The 23,270-nt window shown below is 38.9% G+C and overlaps 1 protein-coding gene across 18 annotated transcripts in view; it reads right to left on the reverse strand.

Moving 5' to 3' along the window:
- The window catches only part of kcnma1a (potassium large conductance calcium-activated channel, subfamily M, alpha member 1a), a 181,974-nt gene extending 162,094 nt beyond the window's left edge, over positions 1-19,880 (reverse strand). For 4 of the 18 annotated variants that reach the window (XM_077581867.1, XM_077581864.1, XM_077581872.1 and 1 more), the window contains exon 1: positions 18,888-19,877. In XM_077581867.1, coding sequence (XP_077437993.1) covers positions 18,888-19,190 — 303 coding nt within the window. In that variant the 5' untranslated portion in view covers positions 19,191-19,877. Of the gene's footprint in view, positions 1-18,887 lie in introns of all 18 variants that reach the window. The other 14 variants (XM_077581876.1, XM_077581873.1, XM_077581874.1 and 11 more) reach the window with 5 other exon arrangements.
- Between the last annotated feature and the right edge of the window lie 3,390 nt (positions 19,881-23,270).

Consider the following 23,270-nt stretch of genomic DNA (forward strand, 5'->3'; position numbering starts at 1 on the left):
ATTTTTGTACCAGCATGCAAACAAAGCTCTCCCGCCTGGCTCGGCTCCAGAGTCAGCGTCAGCATGTGGTGGTGAATACTGCCATTCGATAAATGTTTCATGTTCGTGCGGCTAGCTAGCTAACTGCACCTCATAATTGTGCCAGAAAAACACTGATGCAATTACAAACGCTCAAATTCCTAAGAATGTCAGACTCCAAAGTGCACCACTAGCTAGGCTAGGAGAGGCTCCTGAATGTTCTAAACTTCTGTCTCCTTGCTAGTGATGTATTGAGCTGTTTAATGACACCTATAGTTGTCATAGCCACCGGCAGCCATCTTACGTTGCCTAACTTCAATACTAGGGCAAAAATTACACTGTCTATAACATACAGTTGTAACAATAAGTCTGGGAGAAGCTATACATGTATATTTCATTGAATAGACTTTTAATTTTCTCTTTTAAGGTTTATCTCCGGGTGCTCCTCAAAGATGTGTCTGCATTGTGGGCGAAGCAAAAAGGCAATGCTATTTTTAATGCTCTGTTGAAGTAACAGCAAAAAAATTGTATGTTTGTGATTATGAGGTGCCTCATGCTTATTTTAACGTGTTAGTAAGATTTTACAAGTCAAAGTAAAACTCTTGATGACTTTTAATAGTTGTTAGACAGCTAAGGAATGCCACTTGATACTTAAACCATTGCACGTACATTTCTATTTCCATAATTTACTATGGGAAAAAATGGTTCCACTACATTGGCTCAATCAGAGCACAGCTCTCCAAGCAAGGCAGTGATGGTCCCAGCCTGCATTTGACTAATTGCAGAGCTAACTTTTGTGGAGGGGGGATGTCAATTCTCCCAAGGAACTGGAGGCCAACACCACGTGCAAAGGTAAGGTTTCACCTCGAAAAGCATCCCTGCCAGGAGTTTTGCCTTCGACATGTCACATGAGAACATGCAGACAGGCCCATTCCTCCCACGACCCTCGCCACCTTTGCTCTCGACCCCGAGTGGAGACAGGTGAAAGGTTCCCACTTTTGGATACACCTTTGTCACACTTTTCCATTTCTGTTGTGACAAGAAGAGGAGACACATCCTTAAAAGGAAAATGTCCATGAGTATGACATGCAGAAAAATACCAGCTCTAATCTAAAATCCAATTCAATATTTTTTCTATAGTATTTTAAAATTTATAACAGGGACCCAAAGAGGAAAGACAATTTACAAACATAAAAAAACAAATTCAATGGAAAATAAAGTTAGAGGAGACAAAACAGAGATGGACCTGATCCGATACCAGTGACAGTGGCAGGTAGCGTCCGAACGCACTTATCGGGTATCGGAGTGACGTTAGCGTTCAACGTACTGACCTAGATACCAAGTGGAATGTTCAACAGGTTCATAGGTCAGCTCCAGCCCCGCCCTTACTTAAATCTTATATTACATGCTGCATGCATTTAGAGCAGAGGTGGGCAATCTCGGTCCTCGAGGGCCGGAGTCCTGCAGGTTTTGTAGGTTTCTCACTTCCAACACAAGCTGATTCCAATCAACAGGATCGTTATCAGGCTTATGCAGAGCTTGCTGATGAGCTGATCATATATCAGCTGTGTTGGAGAAGGGCAACACGCAAAACCTGCAGGACTGCGGCCCTCGATGCCCACCTCTGATTTAGAGGGAGCGTTTGTAATGTGAGGTGTTTTACATGAGTCTGTGTTGGTTCCATAGGAATGTACTGGGTTCACTTGGTTGACGACACCAGTCAAGCATTCACGGCATCCAACCTGTGAAGCATTGAACCCATAATGTACACTAAACTGTGGGAGTCTTTGTGCCCAACAGTCAGATTAATCTAACTCACTTCTTTGGCCACTAATTTCCATTGTTTGTTTAGCAGAATTAACATACTTTGACTTATATGTGCTGACAAAGCAATGTAATGACATTTAAACAACAAATGACCAACCTTTTGATTGCGCTAATACAATCACGTTGGCTCCGTTATGAAAAAAACACTTTTTGCTCAGCAAAACAAGCGTTCAGAATTAATAAAACCTGACGTAGCTGTCATCAGGGTGAGCATCCAAACATAAACTTATCTCGTTGCAAAATGGTCCGTCGCTAAATCTGCGCCACTCGGCACACCTGAACAGTGAGGAGGATGAGGGCAGACAAGACAGCACTGGCAGCACGTCTTGGAATGCAAAGCCTTTGTGTGTGTGTGTGTGTGTGTGTGTGTGTGTGTGTGTGTGTGCGTGTGTGTGTGTGCGTGCGTGCGTGCGTGCGTGCGCGCGTGTGGAGGAGGGGGGGGGCTGTTTTTCCTCAAACCCACGCCCTTGCCCACTCACACAACGGTTGACTGGCTGTTTGCACACATGTGCCAACCCACTCCTGCCTGTTTGTCACATTTTTTACGACCACGGCTTGCCAGCAAAAATGGTCTCTATTGGAAATCTGTCTGCTGTGTCGAACTCCTAAGATGCTTCACACATCAGAAACAAATGTTTGAGTCTTTGTCACTGGCTTTGTTGTTTGTGTATCACTGCTGTTCAACAAAAAGTATGGATCCACCTAATGTTTTTTTCTTTTTTTATGAAACATGAAGAAGAAATATTCTCTTAGGATTCATATTCAATCTTAAATTCCAAATTAAAAATAATTGTAAAAATATTTACAAAAGCTATCATTCCAAATAATATAATGTTTGCATTAATCAAATTACACTTTAAAAGCAAGATACTCTTCTTCTTGTTCTTCATATATTTCTCAGTTGATTGACATAATTGTATTTAAAAATCACTTCATGTAGAATGTATGGCTGTCAACACATAAATTATGCATTCTGTGACATCACTGTGGTCCTGCTATTCCATTATGGTGTTAATACACACTCACTGTCCACTTCATTAGGCACATCAGCACACTTAAATGACGTTTAATACAAGAGCTACATTAAATATTCTGCCTTCCCAAAGCTAATAATGCTTGCCGCAGTCCGCATGTGGTACTTTCAAGTTACAGAAAACACACAAGCGCTTCCATTAAAGCCAGATCCCTCTTTACCTTGGTGTCTGTTCAAACAATCAACTAAAAGGTTCAAACAAAGAGACAAGATGACGTCTGAGCACTTTATCATACTAAACAGCAGCCAAAGAGCCACTCTCGTCTACTTTAGTCGTCCCTCCCGGCGCTCTCCGTGGTGCTGAACAGCCTTCGCCTGCACAGAATAGTCAGGGCCGTCATTCTGTTTAATACAAGCTGCCAAATCACAGAATAGTGCACATAGCGTGGCCAATGGATTCCACTTCTCACACGAGCAGTCTGAATATTACAACTAATCCTCGCTGCAGCACCGGCCCACATGATAATTGGACCCATCGTATTGCATTTGTACAGGTACTGCAAAGGAAGCTTACAGCATTTATTTAAGATAAGTCTCACTCACTAAGCATACATTCACAAACTGAGTGGCTTTGCTTCATTTGAATGATGCAAAGGACTTTGCATTCTAATGTTAAAAAAAGGGCCTGATGACACAGAAATGTGTGTATTGGTCCACATAGAGAAGCGCTCACTGGATATAAGCTATAATAGTAGTACAAACTCAGCCCTATATGTGGCAAGGAACTGTTTTGTTATGAATGAAAGTTGTGAATTCAGCATAATCATCATAAATACACTATAAGGAAGAACAATCATGTGATTTCTATCAATATAACAATGGAAGATTGCCATTAAATATAATGAAACACATTTAAATCTAGCATCAATACTGTAATATTGTAAACTTAAAATTAATTTTAATTTGCCGTTTATATGGCGTATTATAATAATAATAATAATAATAATAATAATAATAATAATATGACAATCATGTGAATTTCTGTCAATCTAATAATGGAAAGCTACTAATTATTAATTTCATTGTAATGTCAAAATGTTAATATTTTAAGTAGATTGTAAGTATAATAATGATGTTAAAAATAAGTAAAGGTTCTTGTGAGAGACAACAATCATTTGCTGGGGTTTAAATCGTTAATTTATAATAATAATAATAATAAATCCACTATCAGGCAGTGGAATTTTGTAATTTCTCTAAAAGGAATTATGGAGGGGTTGGAAGGGGTGGTGGGGTGGTAATATTGTAACATTATGAAATTAATAATGATGTAAAAAAAGGGGGGGATAGAAAAATGTATGCAGTAATTACATCTTTTTTTCTTGGATTTGTATAACAGCAACAACAACAATAACATCATGAATACTAAAGGTAACTACTGTATATAGACCTCGGGAAAATTTGACTTGGGTGCACACAATTGCTACAATATGCATCATATCGTAAAAACAAAACAATATTGGGAGATATTATTGATAAGATAATGGCAGTAAATCATACGGATGTCAAGTTTAATTTGATCAGAACAATAAAAATGTCTTCCTGTAAGACGACATGTATGTCAGTTGCACATAAGTTGCACATCAGCATCCGTCTCCGCTGATGATGATTCCATGCGGATCATCTCGTACACGACGTGTACACATGCTGCCGTTCGGGCCTCGGCGCTAACGCATGGCCGCATCTTTCACAGCTCGTGTCACTCTCAAATTGGCCCTCTTCGCTCGCTTCCTGCCTTCAAGGATTTTCATGGCTTTCGGAAAAACAGCCAGCTTCAACCTGAGCGAGACGGGAGCTTCCGTTTTCGGCTGCTTCAAACGAGGCTGTAATTGGCAGCAGGGATTACTCGTGCTGTGCAGCCATACTGGAAAATGTCAGACCAATGTGTAGACGGCCAACTAACTTTGTCTGAGCGGTGTTCAGCGAGCCAGTTGCTGTTCGCTGCTCGTAAAAACATCCCATTGTCCTTGTTATCTGCCGTGCAAGACATTCACTGAATGGATGCTGGTCATTCTTTTGTACAGTAAAGATCCGTCTTCCTGGTGACTGTGAACATGGCTGTGACAATGTTCTATATTGCTGTAATAAACCCGAGGGAGAAGCCAGTTGTTGTTTTATTCCTACAGGGATTGGAGAGTACGCAGGTGTTCTACTTTCATTTGAGATGTTTAATTGTGGTTTCATTTTAGTTTTTGCAGAGAGGAACAAAGCGAGACAGAGAACAAAAACAAACCATGGGCAATCAGCCACATGCTGCTTCACCAAATACATTATATCCAATTAATTTGTAGCCGCCTGCTCTGGACCGTACTGCGCTGTAGTATCTGTAAGTGAGTCTTTAAAAGGTGGGACCTTGCCTGGTGAGTGACATGTGCGTCAGTAAGTAAGAGAGTAAAAATAGCAATTAGCTGTCAACTAGCCAAGTGACTTGGCTTGAGTTGTGACCATTGGCAGATTGTATGTGAATGTGCTCACTGCGTGTTTATTTTCTAACTATTGTGTCTATACTTGACAACTTGCAGCGCCATTTGCCTACAATATGTTTTAACTAGCAATGGAATGCTATAATAAAGTAGCTAGCATTGATCATTTACTTTGTCTTGGCAAATGTAGTTGTGATGCTATCGTACACATTGCACGCTGATCACTAACTTTCAAAATTTTCTGTGTTTTACAGACTCTTTCATCCTGTTTCGACATATAATATATGTTATATTTGATACGTAAACGTAAAGAAAGACTACCTCATTAAAACTCGATTCCCATGACTAGACAAAATGTGGTGTTATAATCGTTGCAAGAGGTTGAAATCCAAGCACAGCTGCCATTATTATTATTAGCCTATTAGAATAATAACAGTTATTTTTAGACAGGGCACAGCACATGGCTGGCATGCAGACAAAAACAAGCTGCCGTTGGCCCGCTCGGAAGACGACAATTAGCAATATTAGCCTAGCCCACATAGAGGTTAAACTGAACAGGTTGCTGCGAGCGGTCGGTCGCCGTGATGGTGACTCTCACACTCTCCTAACCTTCTGAGAGTGAAAACACTTGTGTGTGCATGTGTGTATGTTGCTAAGAGAGAGGCAATCTGGAAATGCCTGCTGAGATGTTTGAAGGTCACAGCCGTGTCCCCTGCGCCGAGCCTCCATCCGAGGGCCAATTATGACGCGTTGTGATGTCCACATTTCACCCCAATCGCTGACAAGTGATGTGTGTGTGCGTGCGTGCGTGCGTGCGTGCGTGCGTGCGTGTGCGTGTAGAAGCGGGAGGTGACTGGCTGTGTCTGATAATCACAAGCAGAAAAGATGAGTCCCACCAGAGCTGGGAAATTTCACGGTGAAGGAGATGTTTAATTTCTGATTTGCATGCGAAATGTAAAACAAAGGCTCTGCTGTTTATATGTGAACACAAACAGCGATGAAATGAGGCTTTAGATAAACACTCTGGTTTCATTAAATGACAATTTGTGCTTGGTTACGCATTTATTTATTCATTTCCAGTGATAGGCATATAAAAATGTTGAATAATAAAGAGTTGTTTTAACGAGTAAACATGAAATGGCAAAGATTATTTAATTCATTTGCTAGCTAACAGGCTACTTCCTGGTTCTTGGATACAGGGTTTGATACTAAGGCACTGGACTATTTCATTCACAACATACTGATTAAAATGGTGAAATAATCAAATAAATTCCTCAATTCAAACTTTTAGGTGTTCATTACATGCTTCGAATTTGTTTAGCCGGGCTGTGTTCACAGTTCACCTGCTAACTATTAGTGAGTGTCTGGTTGTGCTGACCTACATTTCTGAGTAGTGTTGTTCCGATATCAATACTGGTATCGGCAGAGGCCCCGATACTGCATTAAAACAATGGTATCGGTATCTGTGAGTACTAACAAGTAACATGCCGATACCATTAATTCTGACGCTAATATAGGATTTTGGATGCAGCATCTTGCTCATGCACGACATTCACTGATGTGACATGTTCACTGCATGCCAAGCTAACATATTTTATTGGCCCGTGAATGCTCTGAACCAATGGCAGGACAACTTTTTCATGTTGAGAAGAAAAAAAAACTTCGGTATCGACTTCAGCCGATACTGCAAAGCTGGGTATCGGTATCGGGGGCCAAAAAACGGGATCGGAACAACACTATTTCTGTGCAAAATTTTAATATGAATGAATTGAGTGTTTTTCCATCAACAGTCTGCTTTTAGTACATAATGTGGAATGTGGATGTTAAATATTTTGTTCAATCACAATTCAGCATCTATGTGCTGCTAAATCAATCTAATCTACCCATGGCTTTCAGAATAAGTAGCATTGCTGGCTGATGTAATTGTTTTGTTAACAAAATCAGATTTCAAATTAGTTATGTGGCCTTTAATGACATCGGCATTTTCCCAGCCTCTGATTTGGTTTGTCAGGGCAAAACGCGACTAGCAAAACAAGTTTGTAGCATCCGTGCACATGAATATGTTAAATAATATTATCTTGTCTTGTGAGTATTGTATATTTTATGTGTGCTTAATATTTTTGTAATTAGATAAGTATTGATTTTTTATCTGTCACATTTATAAATATTACTGATTTTTATTGCATCCAAAAACCAACAACAAATTGTATGAAAGCACAAAATCCACCCCCCCCCCAAAAAAAAAAGATAGAAACTGTCAGCCATGATCCCGCTAGCCATCCAGGTGTTAAATCGCAAGTTAACAAGCCAGCTAGCTCCCTCCTACATCCTAGCTGGTGTCAAGCGGCAGATTTATACCCAAATGGTTTTGCACATCCAGTTTGACAAGTATCACCTATCACACATTTCTAATCAGGGGAGGCCTGTCTAGTGCCCTCCTCCACCGTGGAGCCAGGTATACCCTTCCTGTCTAACCTTTAACCTAGCAATACTTCCTGGGGTGTGGATGTCCTTTTAATAGCACACTGACGGGCCAAAGAAGACATAACAACATGACAGCAAGCCAACACTTTGGCTAGCACGGCGTGCGTGCGTGCGTGTGTGTGTGCCTCATGATATACATAGTCCCGCTTGATATATGGTCTCTCCTTGTCTGTGGATTAACATACATCAGCGTGGCGCACTAAAGTTGTCCCTAGATGGCCATCAAATCAGGGCTGGTGAATTAAAGATTAGGGCCGAGAAAAGTGTGGATGTCCAAAGGAGAATAACTTATGAGTCACACATTCCACGTTGGATCAGTGAGGGGGACAAGATAGATGAACGGTTGGTGCTGTCGACTTCAGCATTTTCATTTTAAGAATTGCACGTAGTCCAAAAAGAAAAATATCATGGCGCACCGTATTTGTGCTTGTTTTTTGTTAGTTAACAAACTACGACCTGGTTCACAAAAAAACAATTTAAGACAATGGGATTGAACCATTTGTGATTCCGGGGGACGTGTCTATTGTGACTGAAATGGTACAAATGCTGGATTTCCTTCCAGCTGAAACTACAATACAATACCAGTTGCTTTCGAAATGTTAAAGAATTTCTTGGGACTTTTGGCCTGCCGAGAATGTATGTCTCCGCGAGTGTTTTGTCGGTGGGCCGTCTGATTTTTATCATCTAAATTTAACGCTGAAAGACTGCTGACACCTTTATTGCAGTGGCAGTCGGCGGCAACGTGGACAAGCGTGCGAGGCTGTGGTGGAAAGCAGTCGCGCTTTGCACTGCTTGGACCGCCGATATCAGATTCTGATGGTATGATGACAGTGAGGAAAAATATTGCAGTTTTACAGTATTACGAGATTGCAATTACCATGACTATAATCTGTAACCAGCAAAAAGATTCTGTCTCAAGACCAGGCGCTCTCTAGAGAATTAAAAACCTGTGTTGACATATCCATATGCTAAATGGTTCAGGCCATGTCCATACAAAAACTGGTCCTATGTCCACCAACTACAAATCACAATAGAGAGCTATGGTAACTAGACTAAGTGCAATTTTTGGAGAAATTGCGTGGGAATGATGAAAGCTGAATGCTAATAGCTGAATGCTAAGATGAATGCTTATGAAGTAAATTAAAAGATAAATTATGTGAAAATTACAAAGTATCAATTGTAGTTGAAAGATAAATGAATAAAACAAAAACTTAAACTGCAGTCTGTCTAAGGTGGGATTCAAACCATCGCCTCTTGTTTACCAGTCAAAGCTCCGCTGCACTAGCTGAAGAGTTGCCCAAGCGGAGTTCGAACCCAGGTCCTTCGTGGTGGCAGGCAATTTGCTCTAACCAGTGAGCCATTGCTGCCCTAGAATAATTTGTGACACTGTATATAATTGCAATGAATAAGTTAGTATATACTGAATGATTGCCTTGAATTTTGAAGATAGAGAAAAATAAAGGTTAGAAACAACATACGTGAGAATGCTTTTCAGCATTCCCACAATTAACATTGTCATAGATGATGTTGGAATAAATATAAATATAACTATCTAGAAGGAAAATACCATTCATTAAAGAATATAGCTACATACAAGCACAAAAAGTTAGGCAACAGGTGAGTAGACCGCTCTGTCTAATACACACGAGTAAATATAATCACTATGTTGGAAAAATGGGCGAAAGAGTACTAACAACATTCTATTTTTCTCAGTTCAATGAAAACAGGAAAATTTGTAAAGCAAGTATATTCATGAAATACCCAAGTGAAGAAAGTAATCATACCACTAGAAATTGCATCTTAATGGGCAAATCAGAGAACGGACATGGATGGAATTCAAAAGAGAAAAACGCCATGCAGAAATTGAGTTAGTTAATAAATGAATACATTTTGGTAGCTCTGTCAGCCATGTACAGTATGCCATTTACTTCCTAAATGTGGAACGGCCATAAGAGGGTGCCCATAAGTACTGGTGACTGGTATCAGCTGCTTTCATGAGTACTTGATGCCTTGAAATAAGTCCGGTATGGGTACTAGCCCATCCTTAGTTATGTGTACCTCTTCTGGTCTTCTGCACTAAAAAATACACATTTTACCTATTCTGATAGAAAGATCTGCCAATGTGTGTAGACAAACGTGTTAAAGGATATTAAATGCTACTAAATTTGTCGGATTTTCATAAAACACTGGAAGTTCTCCATACATTACATATCTACAATAACAAGCATTAATCAATTAATTTGAGTTTTTTTAAGGTTGGCCCTGCTGTTTGGAATACTGTACTTGTTTTTGCAAAATGCTTCAATTCCAGCAATTTATTTTGGTGACTGCCTTGTGCTGGGCCGAGTTAGGTCGAGGTTAGTGAGAGTGACAGCTGATGACGGGGCGTGAGCTCTGCAAAACACAGCTGGTGTGTTGCCAAGCACACGACAACACACTCACACAACAGTTCCTCTGTGCAGACACCTACGCAAGCAATTAGCATTAAAGGTAACACATACAGCAGAGCACTCTTCTAAAAAGGATCTCACTTATTGTGGCCGAGATGAAAAGACACATACTTGGGAGGGATTTCCAAGTGTTCAATTAAATGCTTGCAAGCTTCAGTGCCCCAAAATCAATAGGAACATTCACTTATGGAAATGAGTTGTTGTGATGTAAAATCCCCCCAAGGCTGCCATACATCACTGGGCGGTGCACATTAGCTGGAATTTATCTGGCGGTATGAAAACAACAGCCGTAAATCTATTGAATGAAGTCTAAGTAACAAATCTGGCACCACACACACTTTTCTCACAGGAATTTAGTAGGAAATCAGACTAAATAATGAACACAATTCAAACTGGACCATGAAAATCACCACCACCCACAATGAGGCTAATCATGTCTGAAGACACTCCACAAGAATAGCGGCCATGGTTGCGCTGAAAATTGTTTGCTTCGGAAAAAAAACGTTTTTCAAAGCATGTTAATAATGCTAATAATAGTAACACAGAAATATTTAAAATGTCCTCTAAATACAGCCGATTCAATTTTCTTACAAAATGCTACTAAATATTCCTAGAAAAAGCAATATTCTCTCAGGATTGTCAGGATATGTCCCATTACTAAAGCGGAGTGGGCCCAACGTAAACAGCGCATCAAAATCTCCACCAGACGGGATGAATTTTTAATAGTCCCACTAGAGGCTGGCTGGCGCGCCAAAAAACAAACATTAGAATACACACACAATCAAGCAGAAAATCTGTATGTACTCTGAGATATTTTTTAGCTCCCTTGCAATCTAGCTTCGATTTACTCCCTCACAGCATTTGCTCAGGGTTGTAATTGTAAACTGTGTGATACGAGCAACAACCATTTTGATGGAATTAATGTAGCATTCTAAATTGCTTCAGTGACTTTTTTTTTTAACTATCGACCAATGTGGCAATTTAGATCAACAGAATTGTACTTTTTTTCCTGGCCAACAGCCACTTGTTGCTAGAGTGAGTACAGACGGTCCTGCTCATTCTGTGTATTTTTTCGAGGCTCCACGACAAAGCATTCGCCATAAATGTGGAAGCTCTCGACCAAAGGTGAGTATCGTTATTACCAGGAATTGACGATTGATGGAAGTGCCCATCTCTGTTCATTTATAATTGTTTACTTCTTTGTGTCATAAAATCATTGAGGGTGAGTCAACAGCGCCTCTGCTTGTTGTAGCCGAGTAGTGCACTCGACTTTGCTCCAGTCGCTAAAATCGTCACCATCTTAAAATAATTGCCTAGGGTAATTTTTTGCTATTTTTTTGTCTAAATCATCTCATGATGCAAATGGTAAATTTTTTGGTGTTTGCTGAATAATCTGAAAAAAATGACAGCCGATTATTTTAAGAAGGCTTTGATATATATAAGCTACATATAGTGATGAAAATGCAATAAAACTTGCTTTATTTTGCAACCTACAGTGTCATTCACCACAGGAAACAATTGTAAAGGGGTGGTGAGAACATTTGGATGCCACAAACTATCACGTCAAAATGAGAGCTAGATTAGATGACGAAGCTAAATGTCAGGAGTGGACGTTACAGAAGCGGGGTGGCAGGTACACTGCAACGTCAACTTTCTCCATGAGCTGTTTGGACAGAAACAATTGTACAATTCTGACAGCTGTCGGGTCTTAAGTGCACATTAACACGCTTATATTGCACCTTGGGGGGAGATGAGGGTGGGCGAGGTTGAAGGTGCTGATTTAGTACAGTAGCTGTATGATCACCTGCTGCTCACCAAAACATACTAATGTACTTACTGTTCAGTATGTATGCTGCTTGTGCTCAAACATACTTTCTGGTTTCTTGTGGGCATGCTGTCCTCGACAGGGCAATATAATCATTAATTAATAACCCTTACACTTTATGGCAGCTCCCAAACCACCCGAGGAATAAACAATACATCAGAAAAGATATTAAACCCAGGTAACGTGGGAACAAAGTTATATGTGGGCTTGAGCAGTAAAAATCTCTGTGTCCTTGACTGAACTACAAGCCAATAGAGCTGAATTAGAAGTCAGGAGATGTGATCAAAAGCCCTGGTGCAGGTCTTTTGGAATAATTTGGAGCCAATGTCTTGAACTTATTGGATGCTAGTGAAAATAGTGTTGCAGTAATCAATGACGGACGTGACCGGGGCAGGAAACACACTGAAGGGAAGACTCTGGAAATGTGCCCTAGTGCCATTACTAAAATTGGGCCTGTGTTATACCAAGGACAAGAACTGAGACATAAACAAGGCAGACGTTAGCAGGAATGCTAAAGGGACACATTGAGGACGGCTAAACTTGCTTTCATTTTCCAATTAGTCTGAGAAAGTTGTTCAAATTACTGAGAGAACAGCATGTGGACAAAGTTTGGCAAAGCTGTGCGGCGGGGGCCGAAAACGAAAAGAGAGTGAACTGAATTGCAAGTGGATTCAAGAATGATCCCTGAGGATCTACTAATTTAGCCGGTGCTGATTTGGGAGAAAATAGACTTTTTATTATTTATTTATTATTATTTTTTTCAAGAATTTGTTGATTCATGGCGTCTTAAGGCAAAGATGTTTAAGTTCACCACTTGGCTGCAACTTTTAGTATAAAAATAGCATGAGGCAGAAGCAGAGGTTCTCCCATCCCATTAGAAATAATATTTGTTTTAAATCTCTGAATCTCACTAGCAGTGCCATGTTTCCACCAGCCTCTTAAAAAGACGCTGACGCCATTCATGTTAGAAAAGCTTCTATGCTCCTCCCTCCCACGTGCATCTCCACTAGCAGAGGCATCATGTAAGAACTTCTGGAGGTGGCATGACGCAGAGTAGTTAAACTAGACTATTAGGTAACCAAACAACAGAGAGGAAGAAGAAGCACAACAACACAGAAAACAAGCTTTGCATTCAGCAAGACGGAAAATAGATATTAATTGCATGCACCATTTAAGTGATTATTTTCGATATTGGATAACCGTTTGTTAAAATAAAAAGATCAGTTAAGGAACAGAACTGTAAAAAAGGTAGTAAGCCAGTAAATATAAGACTGTAAACACTAGTTTATACATGAGACAAAACATAAATGGAACAACGCAATCTGATTAGCTGCACAAAGAAAATACCAAAACATAAAAACAAGCAGAAGAATAACGAGCTGGCTGTGGTTTAGTAAGTTTTGGGGTACGTTAAAAACCTCAAAAAGGAAATTAACTTGTCAGGACATCAATAATAGGGATTAAAGTGCAAGGAGTGATGAATGGCACTTCTATCCCTATAAAAGTTGAGAAATAGAGAGGTCAAGTTCTATCCATATGAAGCATCGGTATTAAGAGTTTCATGATTCATAATGAGTCTTTCCTGACATTACCAGTCAAACATGGACATACTTTCTCATGGTAATGAGTAATGAAAGACTGGTAGTCTCCTCCTCCAATCATACAAAATGATGAAATTGAAAAATGATTGTGATATAGCATCGTCCATACATGTCTAGTATATTTACAGTAGTTAAAATTTAGTAGGAATTGGATTTTAAAAAATCACAGACAATATAATAAACGGTTAAGAGATATCTTAAAATGGCCGCTTCAAGAGCGATGGCTGATATACAGACCAAATTGCATGTTGCTAAATGAAACCGGCTTCGGGACCAAATTTTCAAAAACTTCTGCTGGCAATTGTGAGACCATAAATTCAAGAAACCAATCTCAACAAGGCCTTTAAGACTGCATGGTCAAACCCTTATAAGGATTAAAAAAAAAAACACTTTGGTTCTGAAAAAAACTTTTGAAGCACAATTCATTACAATCAACTAATTATGATGCAATACATTTTACTTTTTTTTTTTAATGTAAGAAACAGATCTATGATCATTGAGATTCTTCTCAAACCAGATACAGTATGCCTACCACTGGGGACCTTAAAACCTGTGCAAATGATCATTATGCTAACATGTAGCCCACTAGCCATGTAACATAGTTACTTAGCCAGGTTAGCTGGTAATATGATGCTAAAGGCAAATCCCCCGTAGCCTGTTGACATGGTTTTGAGAAATGCCTCGAAAGTCGTCGCCTACATCAGGCACAATTGGGTGGACTAAATTACTCAATTTCACTTAATTACCATATCTATCTATGCTAACCAGGAGGAACAATTAAATGTTCTACCACTACTGTAGATGGCAGAATGTAGAATTAAGCTATGTATCCATCGGTTGCCGTTCATACAACACAATAATACTTTTCCGCTAACATAAACAGCCCATGATTTCACACTGAGTGAGTAAATTTGTTAGCAAATTGACATCAGTGATATTTCACTGAATATACATTAAAAAAAAAAGTTCCTTGGTTCAATAAAGATTGGGAACCACTGTCCTTCCAAGACCACCCTAGTTGGGTCCAGAATTTGGACACAGTCAGTACGCTAACTGGTGTTTCCAGGAAGACACTTGACATTTATTTTGCTGCATCCACTGATCACCCTCTACAATTATCCTCTGAAAGCCCTGTCAGAGACGACAATCACTTCCAAGAATTAGGACACAGCTGCGTGTCAATGGCGACGGGTTCATTTTGCACTGACTTCGCTTCCTCCTTCCTCTTACATTCTCACATCCTCCCAAAAGAAAGTCTTTCGATTCCCCAGCCAAACGAAGATGCATCCTGTTCTTGACACTTGCGGACTTAGCCGGCCGCTCCAGTCAGCTGAACACAGATCTTGTTTCCACCTCTCTAATACTCCTAACGAGCCTCTTCCCTCTGCAGCCAAGTGTCAAGCCCACCAAAGTCACCCAACGGTATGACGCAGCCTTCCAGAATAAAAAAGAGTGACATGGCTCTGACATGGTTTCTTATACAAGGGGACACGAGCTGATCCTAACCAGTAGTTAGTCACAAGATGGATATAGTTTCCAAATCATCTATCAGTAGAAATTAAAGCTATCCAAATGGGAGACGCCTATTTAGTCAAGGAATTTAATTTTGCCTGTTAGCTTATGTGACTGGTGTTTACACGTTTTTAGAGGCAAAATAAATAAACTGAGCATGGAGGTTGTGGATGCTTGATAAGTGTGTGCAGGATTGCTGATATCCAAGTCACGAGGTTAATTATGTTTTTAGATCTGTGAGTTTGTTATTTAGCGGGATTACACAAAAACTGATGAACACATTTCTGCATTGAACAAGGTTGTACTTAAGCCCAGAAGGAAACCGAAAAATCTATTTTTATTTTTGTTTTTAGTTTTTAAATTAAGAGTAGGGCCCGACCGATTAATCGGCCCTTTAGACATCTGTCAAAACAATCTGCCAATTGGGCCACTTAAAATCTTATAATCGAAGAAAACCGAAGTTCCCGACGATGTGAAAGTACCCTGAATGCACCATTTTGCTTGTGTGGCATTAGCACTAGCAAGTGTGTAGCGTATCTTATTCCGTTGTCCCAAAGCGTACTTTAAGCTGTTTAATGACATACTAGTTGGAGTTAACTGTAAAACTTAACACACAACAACAGGAATAACATCCACTGTATATTCAAATACAAAACATGCTTTGTTTTTAAAACATCGCTAGCCTAGCGCTAATGCTAAAAGCAAAGAGAGGATCCCATTCAATTGCTAACCGGATGTTAGCATCGACTTTGGGAGTATTTTTCCTTCAAATAACGAATATTCACACACAAATGCTATAGGAATACTTACCCACAGGTAAGTTAACACTACGCAAAGCCACAAATGTTTCCCAATGTGTGAAAAACGAGTTATTTTAATAGAATTCAATTGTAACTTTCTTCTGTACTCACTTGAAGTGTGTACAGTAAACCATGGACCTCCAAGAGGCCAAAACGCACCGGAACAGTCAGTATTTGTTCTTACAGTTTTTTTTTTATTGCTTTTATTTGAGTACATTCTATTCTTATTTCACTTTCTTATTTTTATTTTGTCATTGTCGTTTGAAGTTATATTTAAAGTAGATATTTCAAGGATTGAAATAATTAATTTTCTCAAATTTCAAGGATGCAAACATCCAAGGATTTTTGTTGTTGCTGCCTTACACACATTACCACATGACATGGCATAAAATACAATCTCTGAGGTCCAGGTTAGCTCAGTAAGTCCCAAGATTTGTAAAAATAACATAACATAAAAATATGTAAAAGAAAAGGTTAATGCTTTGAGTAAAAATGAGTACCGGTAATAAAAATGCATTTTTAGGCTTGAATTTGGGGGGGAACGTAAGACCAAGTCAGGATCAAGACTTTAAGGATATGAGAAAAAGTAAAGACCAAGTTATTTAATATTCCAAACCATGACCAGGATTTTATTTTATTTTTAAAGATCATTGCAGACCAAGATTTCACAAAAGAGGCCAATTCAAGACATACTTTAAAGAGCTGAATAAAAATCAAGACTATAATATTGACCAAGTCCAAACTAAGACTAATTAACCAAGACCAAAACTGCATCCAAGACCAAAACCAGGAATTTAGAGTAATGTGGTCAACCCAAGACAAAGACTTTAAAAAAAGAATACCAAATCAATACCAAAACTTTAAAGGGTCAAAACCAAGTGAGTGTAAGTCTAAGTCTTAACTGTGACCAAGTCAAGTCTGTAAAGAACCGTAATCAGGTCAATACCAAAACGTTAAAGAATGAGACCAAGAGGTGTTAAAGGGTTAAAGCGTGATATATTCTTAAGTCTGACATGAATACAATCGATTACAAGACCAGACCAAGATCAATAACTCTAACCTCTAGTACTACAACATTGTTGTGGAGCATGAGAGCCAACAATCCCACCCACCACCCACCATGGATGTTTCTCAGCATGACAAAATGGACTACACAACATAGCTGGCTTGTAGCAAGGAGATATGCAGTATATCACACTTTCATTTGAACTGGACACATGCCGCCAACACATCAAGGTCAAAGCAGATCACTCTCCTACCTCCCTCATCCATCCATCTATCCTTGGCGCTCTTTAAATCACCCTTCTGCTTTCACCTGAGATGGACCGACAATACTTGTTTATTTACAGTACATCTCAAATATCAAAGTAGCTCCCAGCAGCAGCCATTATGAAATAAAACATGTCGCATTAAGGGGGGTGGAACCGCTTGCTCCCCACCCATACATGTGAGTCAGAATGATTCAAACCAAAACAGCCCACCAATACGCAAAAGTACGCTGACGGAGCTGGAAACGAGTGAGGATGATTCTAAGGCAAAGCGGTGGGCAACCTGAGTTGGAGCCTACCCCAGCTGAGTTTTGTGCAAGAAAAGTGGGGTACAGCCTGGACTGGTCGCCAGTCAATATCATCGATGCATTCTTATCCTAAGCCTATCCTATAGTCAAGGCTCGAAAAAAAGTGGCACCTCATTAAAACAATGGATAGAAAAAATGAGAATAGAATGTCGAGATGGCCCATAAAGCTTCACTAGGCTGCGTCGCTAGCTAATCAGCTAGCTAGCAACAACAAGGATTCTGATGAAGGGAGAAGCCATGCTAATTGCTAAAATAACCTAAGAATGACACGGTGTGTGAACAAGTCCACTTTTTACAGATGTCAGACTGCAACCACGTTAAAGTGAAGAACATCCAACTTTGAACATCAAAATAACAAACAAATTTGTAAGTGTCTGGACTCAGGAGAGAAAATTGACTAGCTAGACAGAACCAGAAGCGGAAATGATTTATGGCAAGCTACAAGCTACAGTGTACGTCAGCCAGAATCAGTGGCCTATATTGATATAGTACACTGTCGTATCAGTAATGTTTGTTTTTTTCACAATAGTTTTGTCTTTTGGTTTTAACTTCTAACGAATCTAGATTTATTTTTTTTAATAAATTTTGCTTTGCTTCTAGACAAGAAAATGCAGTTTGCTGCTATGCACAATATGAATTTAGGAAATTATTATTGATGATATAAAAAAGATAAACAATTGTTCATTTGTTTTATTGTCACATTTTTATAATGGTTAGTTGCAAAACAAAAACTGCTCAGCAAAAAAAAGAAAAAGAAAAAAGAAAAAAATACAGTATTTTGAGCCTTGATAGGTAACTTTTTTGGTGAGAGAAGTGGGATACAATCAAGACTAGATGCCCGTCAATCTCTGATGTTTCTCATCACTTTATTATTTAATCATACGCGTTCATTTTCAATTGCTTATCAGGTTTGGGCTCGGATGAGATGTGAAACGTCTTCAAAACAAAACAAACATTCCAGTTGCAATATATTTATTGCCCTAAGAAAGAAATGAGTCTGACCCAGATGAATTAGAATATCAACAAGCGTCAGGTTCTTGTTTTTTTTTTGTTGGGGGGGGGGGGGGGGGTGTTGTAAGACATGTAGGATACAACCAGTAAGTCAATCACATGCTTCGATCTGCTGGAGACTTTTTTTGGTGAGAGAAGTAGAGCTATGGACAGTTTTGAGCACTCTGAGTAAATCTTTAAAAGCACATAGAGATTCGAATTTTGGTCCTTTCGACTGCGAGACCCACTAACCACTTGTTCCACAGTTCCATCACATTTTATTTCCCCTAAGTGTAGCACATTGTGACCCGGTGCCATCCGATTTCCAGCCACCTGAGACATGACCCTTACCTTGCTTTTAACGTTGCAGTGGCAGCACACGGTCCACAGGTACTTGAGGGTCCTCCACAGCAGGATGATGAAGAGCCCTCCGAAGAAGGTCACCATGGAGGAGGCGAGAAACGCCCACCACATGCGCTGCCCATTATTGTCACAGGGCACCTCGGACGAGAAGGGAATGACGACGTCTTGCATCTTGGAGATGAGGATGGAGGAGTCGTCGGCGGCGGCTTTGGGCGGCGGAGGGTCGCTATCGCTTATCCTCATAGAGCTGTCGCTGCCATGGGGGACCGTGCCATCCGCCTCGGCTAGCATGGGGAAGCCTTGGAGAGCCTTGGCCGGCGTCCCCAGCCCCACTCACCAGCCATAATGCCCGGGGAACCACGAGAACAAACAACCTCCTTTTTTTTCACTCTCTTTCTGGGGCTCCCGTCAATTGTTTAGCGCGAAAACACAAAACAGGCGGGAAAAGCAGCTCGACAGAAGTATTTAACATCCGAATTGGGAGTTTTGCCCAAAAAGAGACAACATGCGCGAGTCACCGCTCGCCATGGTAGACGACGACGACGACGACGACGACGGCCTGGAGCCGCCGATGACAGCTTTCGTCCGCGGGTGGGGGGGTCGTGGTGGGGATCAACCTTCCAAAAAGAAAATAGTTTAATAAATAAAAAAGGAATAAATGGCTCCACGGTGGGGACACCTCGCTCTAGCCGTCTTCCATCCGAGCGTCCACCTTCTTCTCCTCCTCCCCCCTCAATGACACTTTCGCCGGGCGAGTGTTGTCAGGCTGTGGCGGGCGTTTGTGGCCAAAAGAGGCGCGGAGGACTACATGCTCCGGCGGCCGTCGTCAGTCGAGTAAAGGAGGCTGCATGTACTCGACCACTGGACGGGTGCGTGTGCTTGCTACAGAGGGAGGGAGACACAGAGAGAGAGAGACAGAGAGAGACAGACAGAGTGTGTGCGTGTGTTCGTGTCTCCATCCGCAGCTGAGCGCCTGTCACGACGACGGGAAAACGCTCCACAAGGAGGCGCAAATGGGATCAAAACAAAAAGAAACAGTGATGAAGAATGTCAACTATATAAAATAACTATTTTAATTCTAGAACCTATTACAGTATTTGATCAAATATTGTATGGCAATAAGTTAATATGGGTATGAATGTATGGTTGTTTTATACAAAAAAGTATATTTCAATAAATAAATAAAATTAGTGTTCCTTTTGGATTATCCACAATTAACTTATAATAATCAAAAGGTTATTTAAATGAAAACATGTTTTATATTATAACTATTATTACAATTATAATATATTTCACTCGTTTGTTTTATGTAAACGTAGATCTATCAATTGAAAATAATTCAACCGAAATTTTCATTTTTTTTATTTAATCTAAAAAAATAAATGAATAACCAGTTATAAAAATAAATTTAAATGGTTTATTTTACTAACAATTGTGTATCTTTATTTAAACAGTAAAATGAATAGTTGTGTGCACGTATTCATTTTAATAGATATGTTTTATTTAATTCTAAGTAATGTAACATTTTTTTAATACAATAAAAAATTAAAAATGTTTATTTTACTGCTATCTTCACATTTGGTGTAACATTATTTATTTTAATGATAAAAAAATATTTTAAGCACATTTTTGCATTTGTTTCCATCAATGAATTATTTGATTAAAAGTTTTATTTTACTGTTATATTCAATATAAAATAGTTAACTTTAATAAATAAATAAAAATACATTATTTGTTTTCAGAAATCATGTAAGCTTATTATAAGAGTCTTTATTAATTTAATACACATTTCATTTTATTTTTAGACTTATCCAATAAGATTTTTTCGTATGTTTTCATTGACATTGTTGAGGAAATTACCTTATTCTGCTTTCCATATGGTGTCAATTTTGAGCAGAATGACCAAATATAATATAACTCCATGCACTCCTTGAAGCAGGTAGAAATATTATGGTTGTTATTTTCCTTATTTTTCTAGTCTGCTCTTAAATATTAAAAAACCTCTTTTGAATTTGGATCTCAGTTGACTGTGCAAGCGTACCTAATATTTTGGCCTGCGGATCAAATCATTACGTGGCGCTTTCATTAAGCATAGTGCTTCTATGTTCACATTACAGAGCATTTGTCTTTTCATGGATGGTGTTTTCATTAAGTAAACAACTAAAGTGTGATGAATGGGCGTTCCAGCCATTACAGCTCACATAATAATAGGCTAAAAAAATTAACAGGTGCAGATTGGTGAGGCATGACTGTCGCAAGAATACAAGGGCGCCTGTATCTGTGTAGCCAGGCCTAGCAAAGGATAGGAGAAGAAACAGCTGGCTCAAGGGGCCCCCCTGAATAACTGGAGACCGTAGGGAGCCGCGGTGGGCAGGTGCACTCTACCACCTGTGTCGCAAGCCTCCAAGAACACAAACCCTATGTGGACATTGAGGAGCAACTCGGGGGTCAAGCACAAGCCCTAATTGATTTACTGTGTCCCAATAACTGTCCATAATGTCCATCCGCGAACGTCTATATGCATGATTTACTGTCAAAGAAATGCAGATATCATGACTGAAATAGCGGCTGTAACTGAAGCTTTGAACTTGGGAAGGATAAGTTACAGACATACTTGCCAACGCATGATTACATCATTATTACTCATAAGTGTATACAGTACATTTATAAAGCTACAGAAATGAAATGCTATAATTTTGCTTTTTTTTTTTTGTCATGAAATATTTGCTAGAATATATATTTTTTTAGAATAGCATTTTTTAACATTTGCAATATTTTAGAATAAATCAAGTTCATAATGTTTTAGAATAAAATGTTGGGAAGTGTTTGTTTAAAAAAAATATATATATATATATATATATATATATATATATATATATATACATATATATATATATATATATATACATATTTATATATATATATATTTCGGAATGTATTTTTCAAGAAAACAAAATCATGTTTTATAATTGTTAAAAAAATAATAATACTATAGATATATATAAAAAATATCAATATCAATCGATTTTTTTCCCTCCCGTTTTTTTGTTTGAACATCTATCTTATTTAAAAACAGTTTAACGAGTAGAGCATTTGAGAAGGGCATTTGTAGGATAAAATATATATATTTTTATGTTTCAGGAATAAAATATTAGCCACAATGCAATATTTTCTGAAATTGAATATTTGAAAATGCTTATTTTAAAACAAAATTTTAGAATTAAAATGTTTTAATGTTTATAATATTTTAGAATATAATTTGTATAAGGTTTATATTTTAGAGTATTTCTAAAATATATTGTAAGTTTTGAATAACATATACTAAGCTAATAGCGTCTCATATGATTATCAATTTTCTAAGTATTTTTCGTCACTTTCAAAGCATTTTGCTTTACAAAAGCAGCAGTTTCTAATAAGACATTGAAGCAGCGGGTAAAAGAGAGTGCCCCCAGCTGGCAAGATGGGGAACTGCCACAGTGGTGGGGAAAAACAAGTTCCTTGACTATTAAACGTCACTGCAATTATTTCTTAATCTTTAATGTACAAAATTGAAAGAAACAAAATAACCTACTACATGGATGTCGCTTAATTTTGTCCTCGAAGAGGGTGAGAACACCCTCACAGCAGATGTTGTGGTGCATGGTGTCACTCTCCAACATCTACTGTATTTTGTGGTGTTAACGAGCAACCCAAAAAAGTGATCATTTTCAGCTGTCAGGTGAGAAGCCTCTCACAAGAGAGGAGGAAGTCATGACAAGTGCAAGTGTGAGAAAGTTTGGGGAAAAGGGTGAAATGCGGGTTTTTGATAGGTGGCGGAGAAATGTGAGTAGCTGTCAAGAAGGCCATAAAAATAACGATGGTGGACATGAACAACATCACTTACATGCTGCTCACTTACCAACTGTCACTTGGTTAATTTTTTTGAGTTGCCGGAAGAAAAAAAATGTGACGGTTGCAGCCAACTGTACAAGAAGCAGTTCGTGAACAATTCTTCCAAAAAGAAGTTTCAAAGTTACCAAAATATTTGTGGGACTGGATATTCCATATTTCCATTCATTTTAGTGGGGGGGAGAACATTTGAGCAAAAAAGTGTTTTGAGCAAACCTGTAAATCAAGACATCACTATTTGTTTTCTTAATGTGCTCTAATAAAGATCCCAGTCTATGAAAAAAAACATTGTAAGGATTAAATATTGTCAAATATTCAAGTTTTTTTTAAGTCTCTTTTTCTCTTCATTATTTTGTTTATTATTATTATCTTTGTAAAGGCAGAGATTTTGACGGGGCTTAAGTGGATGCAATTGTATTCTGTAGCTGTATCTAATGACGCGCCCGTACAATGGGAGCAACACAATTAAACACAGAGTCAAAA

This window comes from Vanacampus margaritifer, chromosome 12, assembly GCF_051991255.1.
Source record: "Vanacampus margaritifer isolate UIUO_Vmar chromosome 12, RoL_Vmar_1.0, whole genome shotgun sequence".
In the NCBI taxonomy this organism is placed as follows: domain Eukaryota; kingdom Metazoa; phylum Chordata; class Actinopteri; order Syngnathiformes; family Syngnathidae; genus Vanacampus; species Vanacampus margaritifer.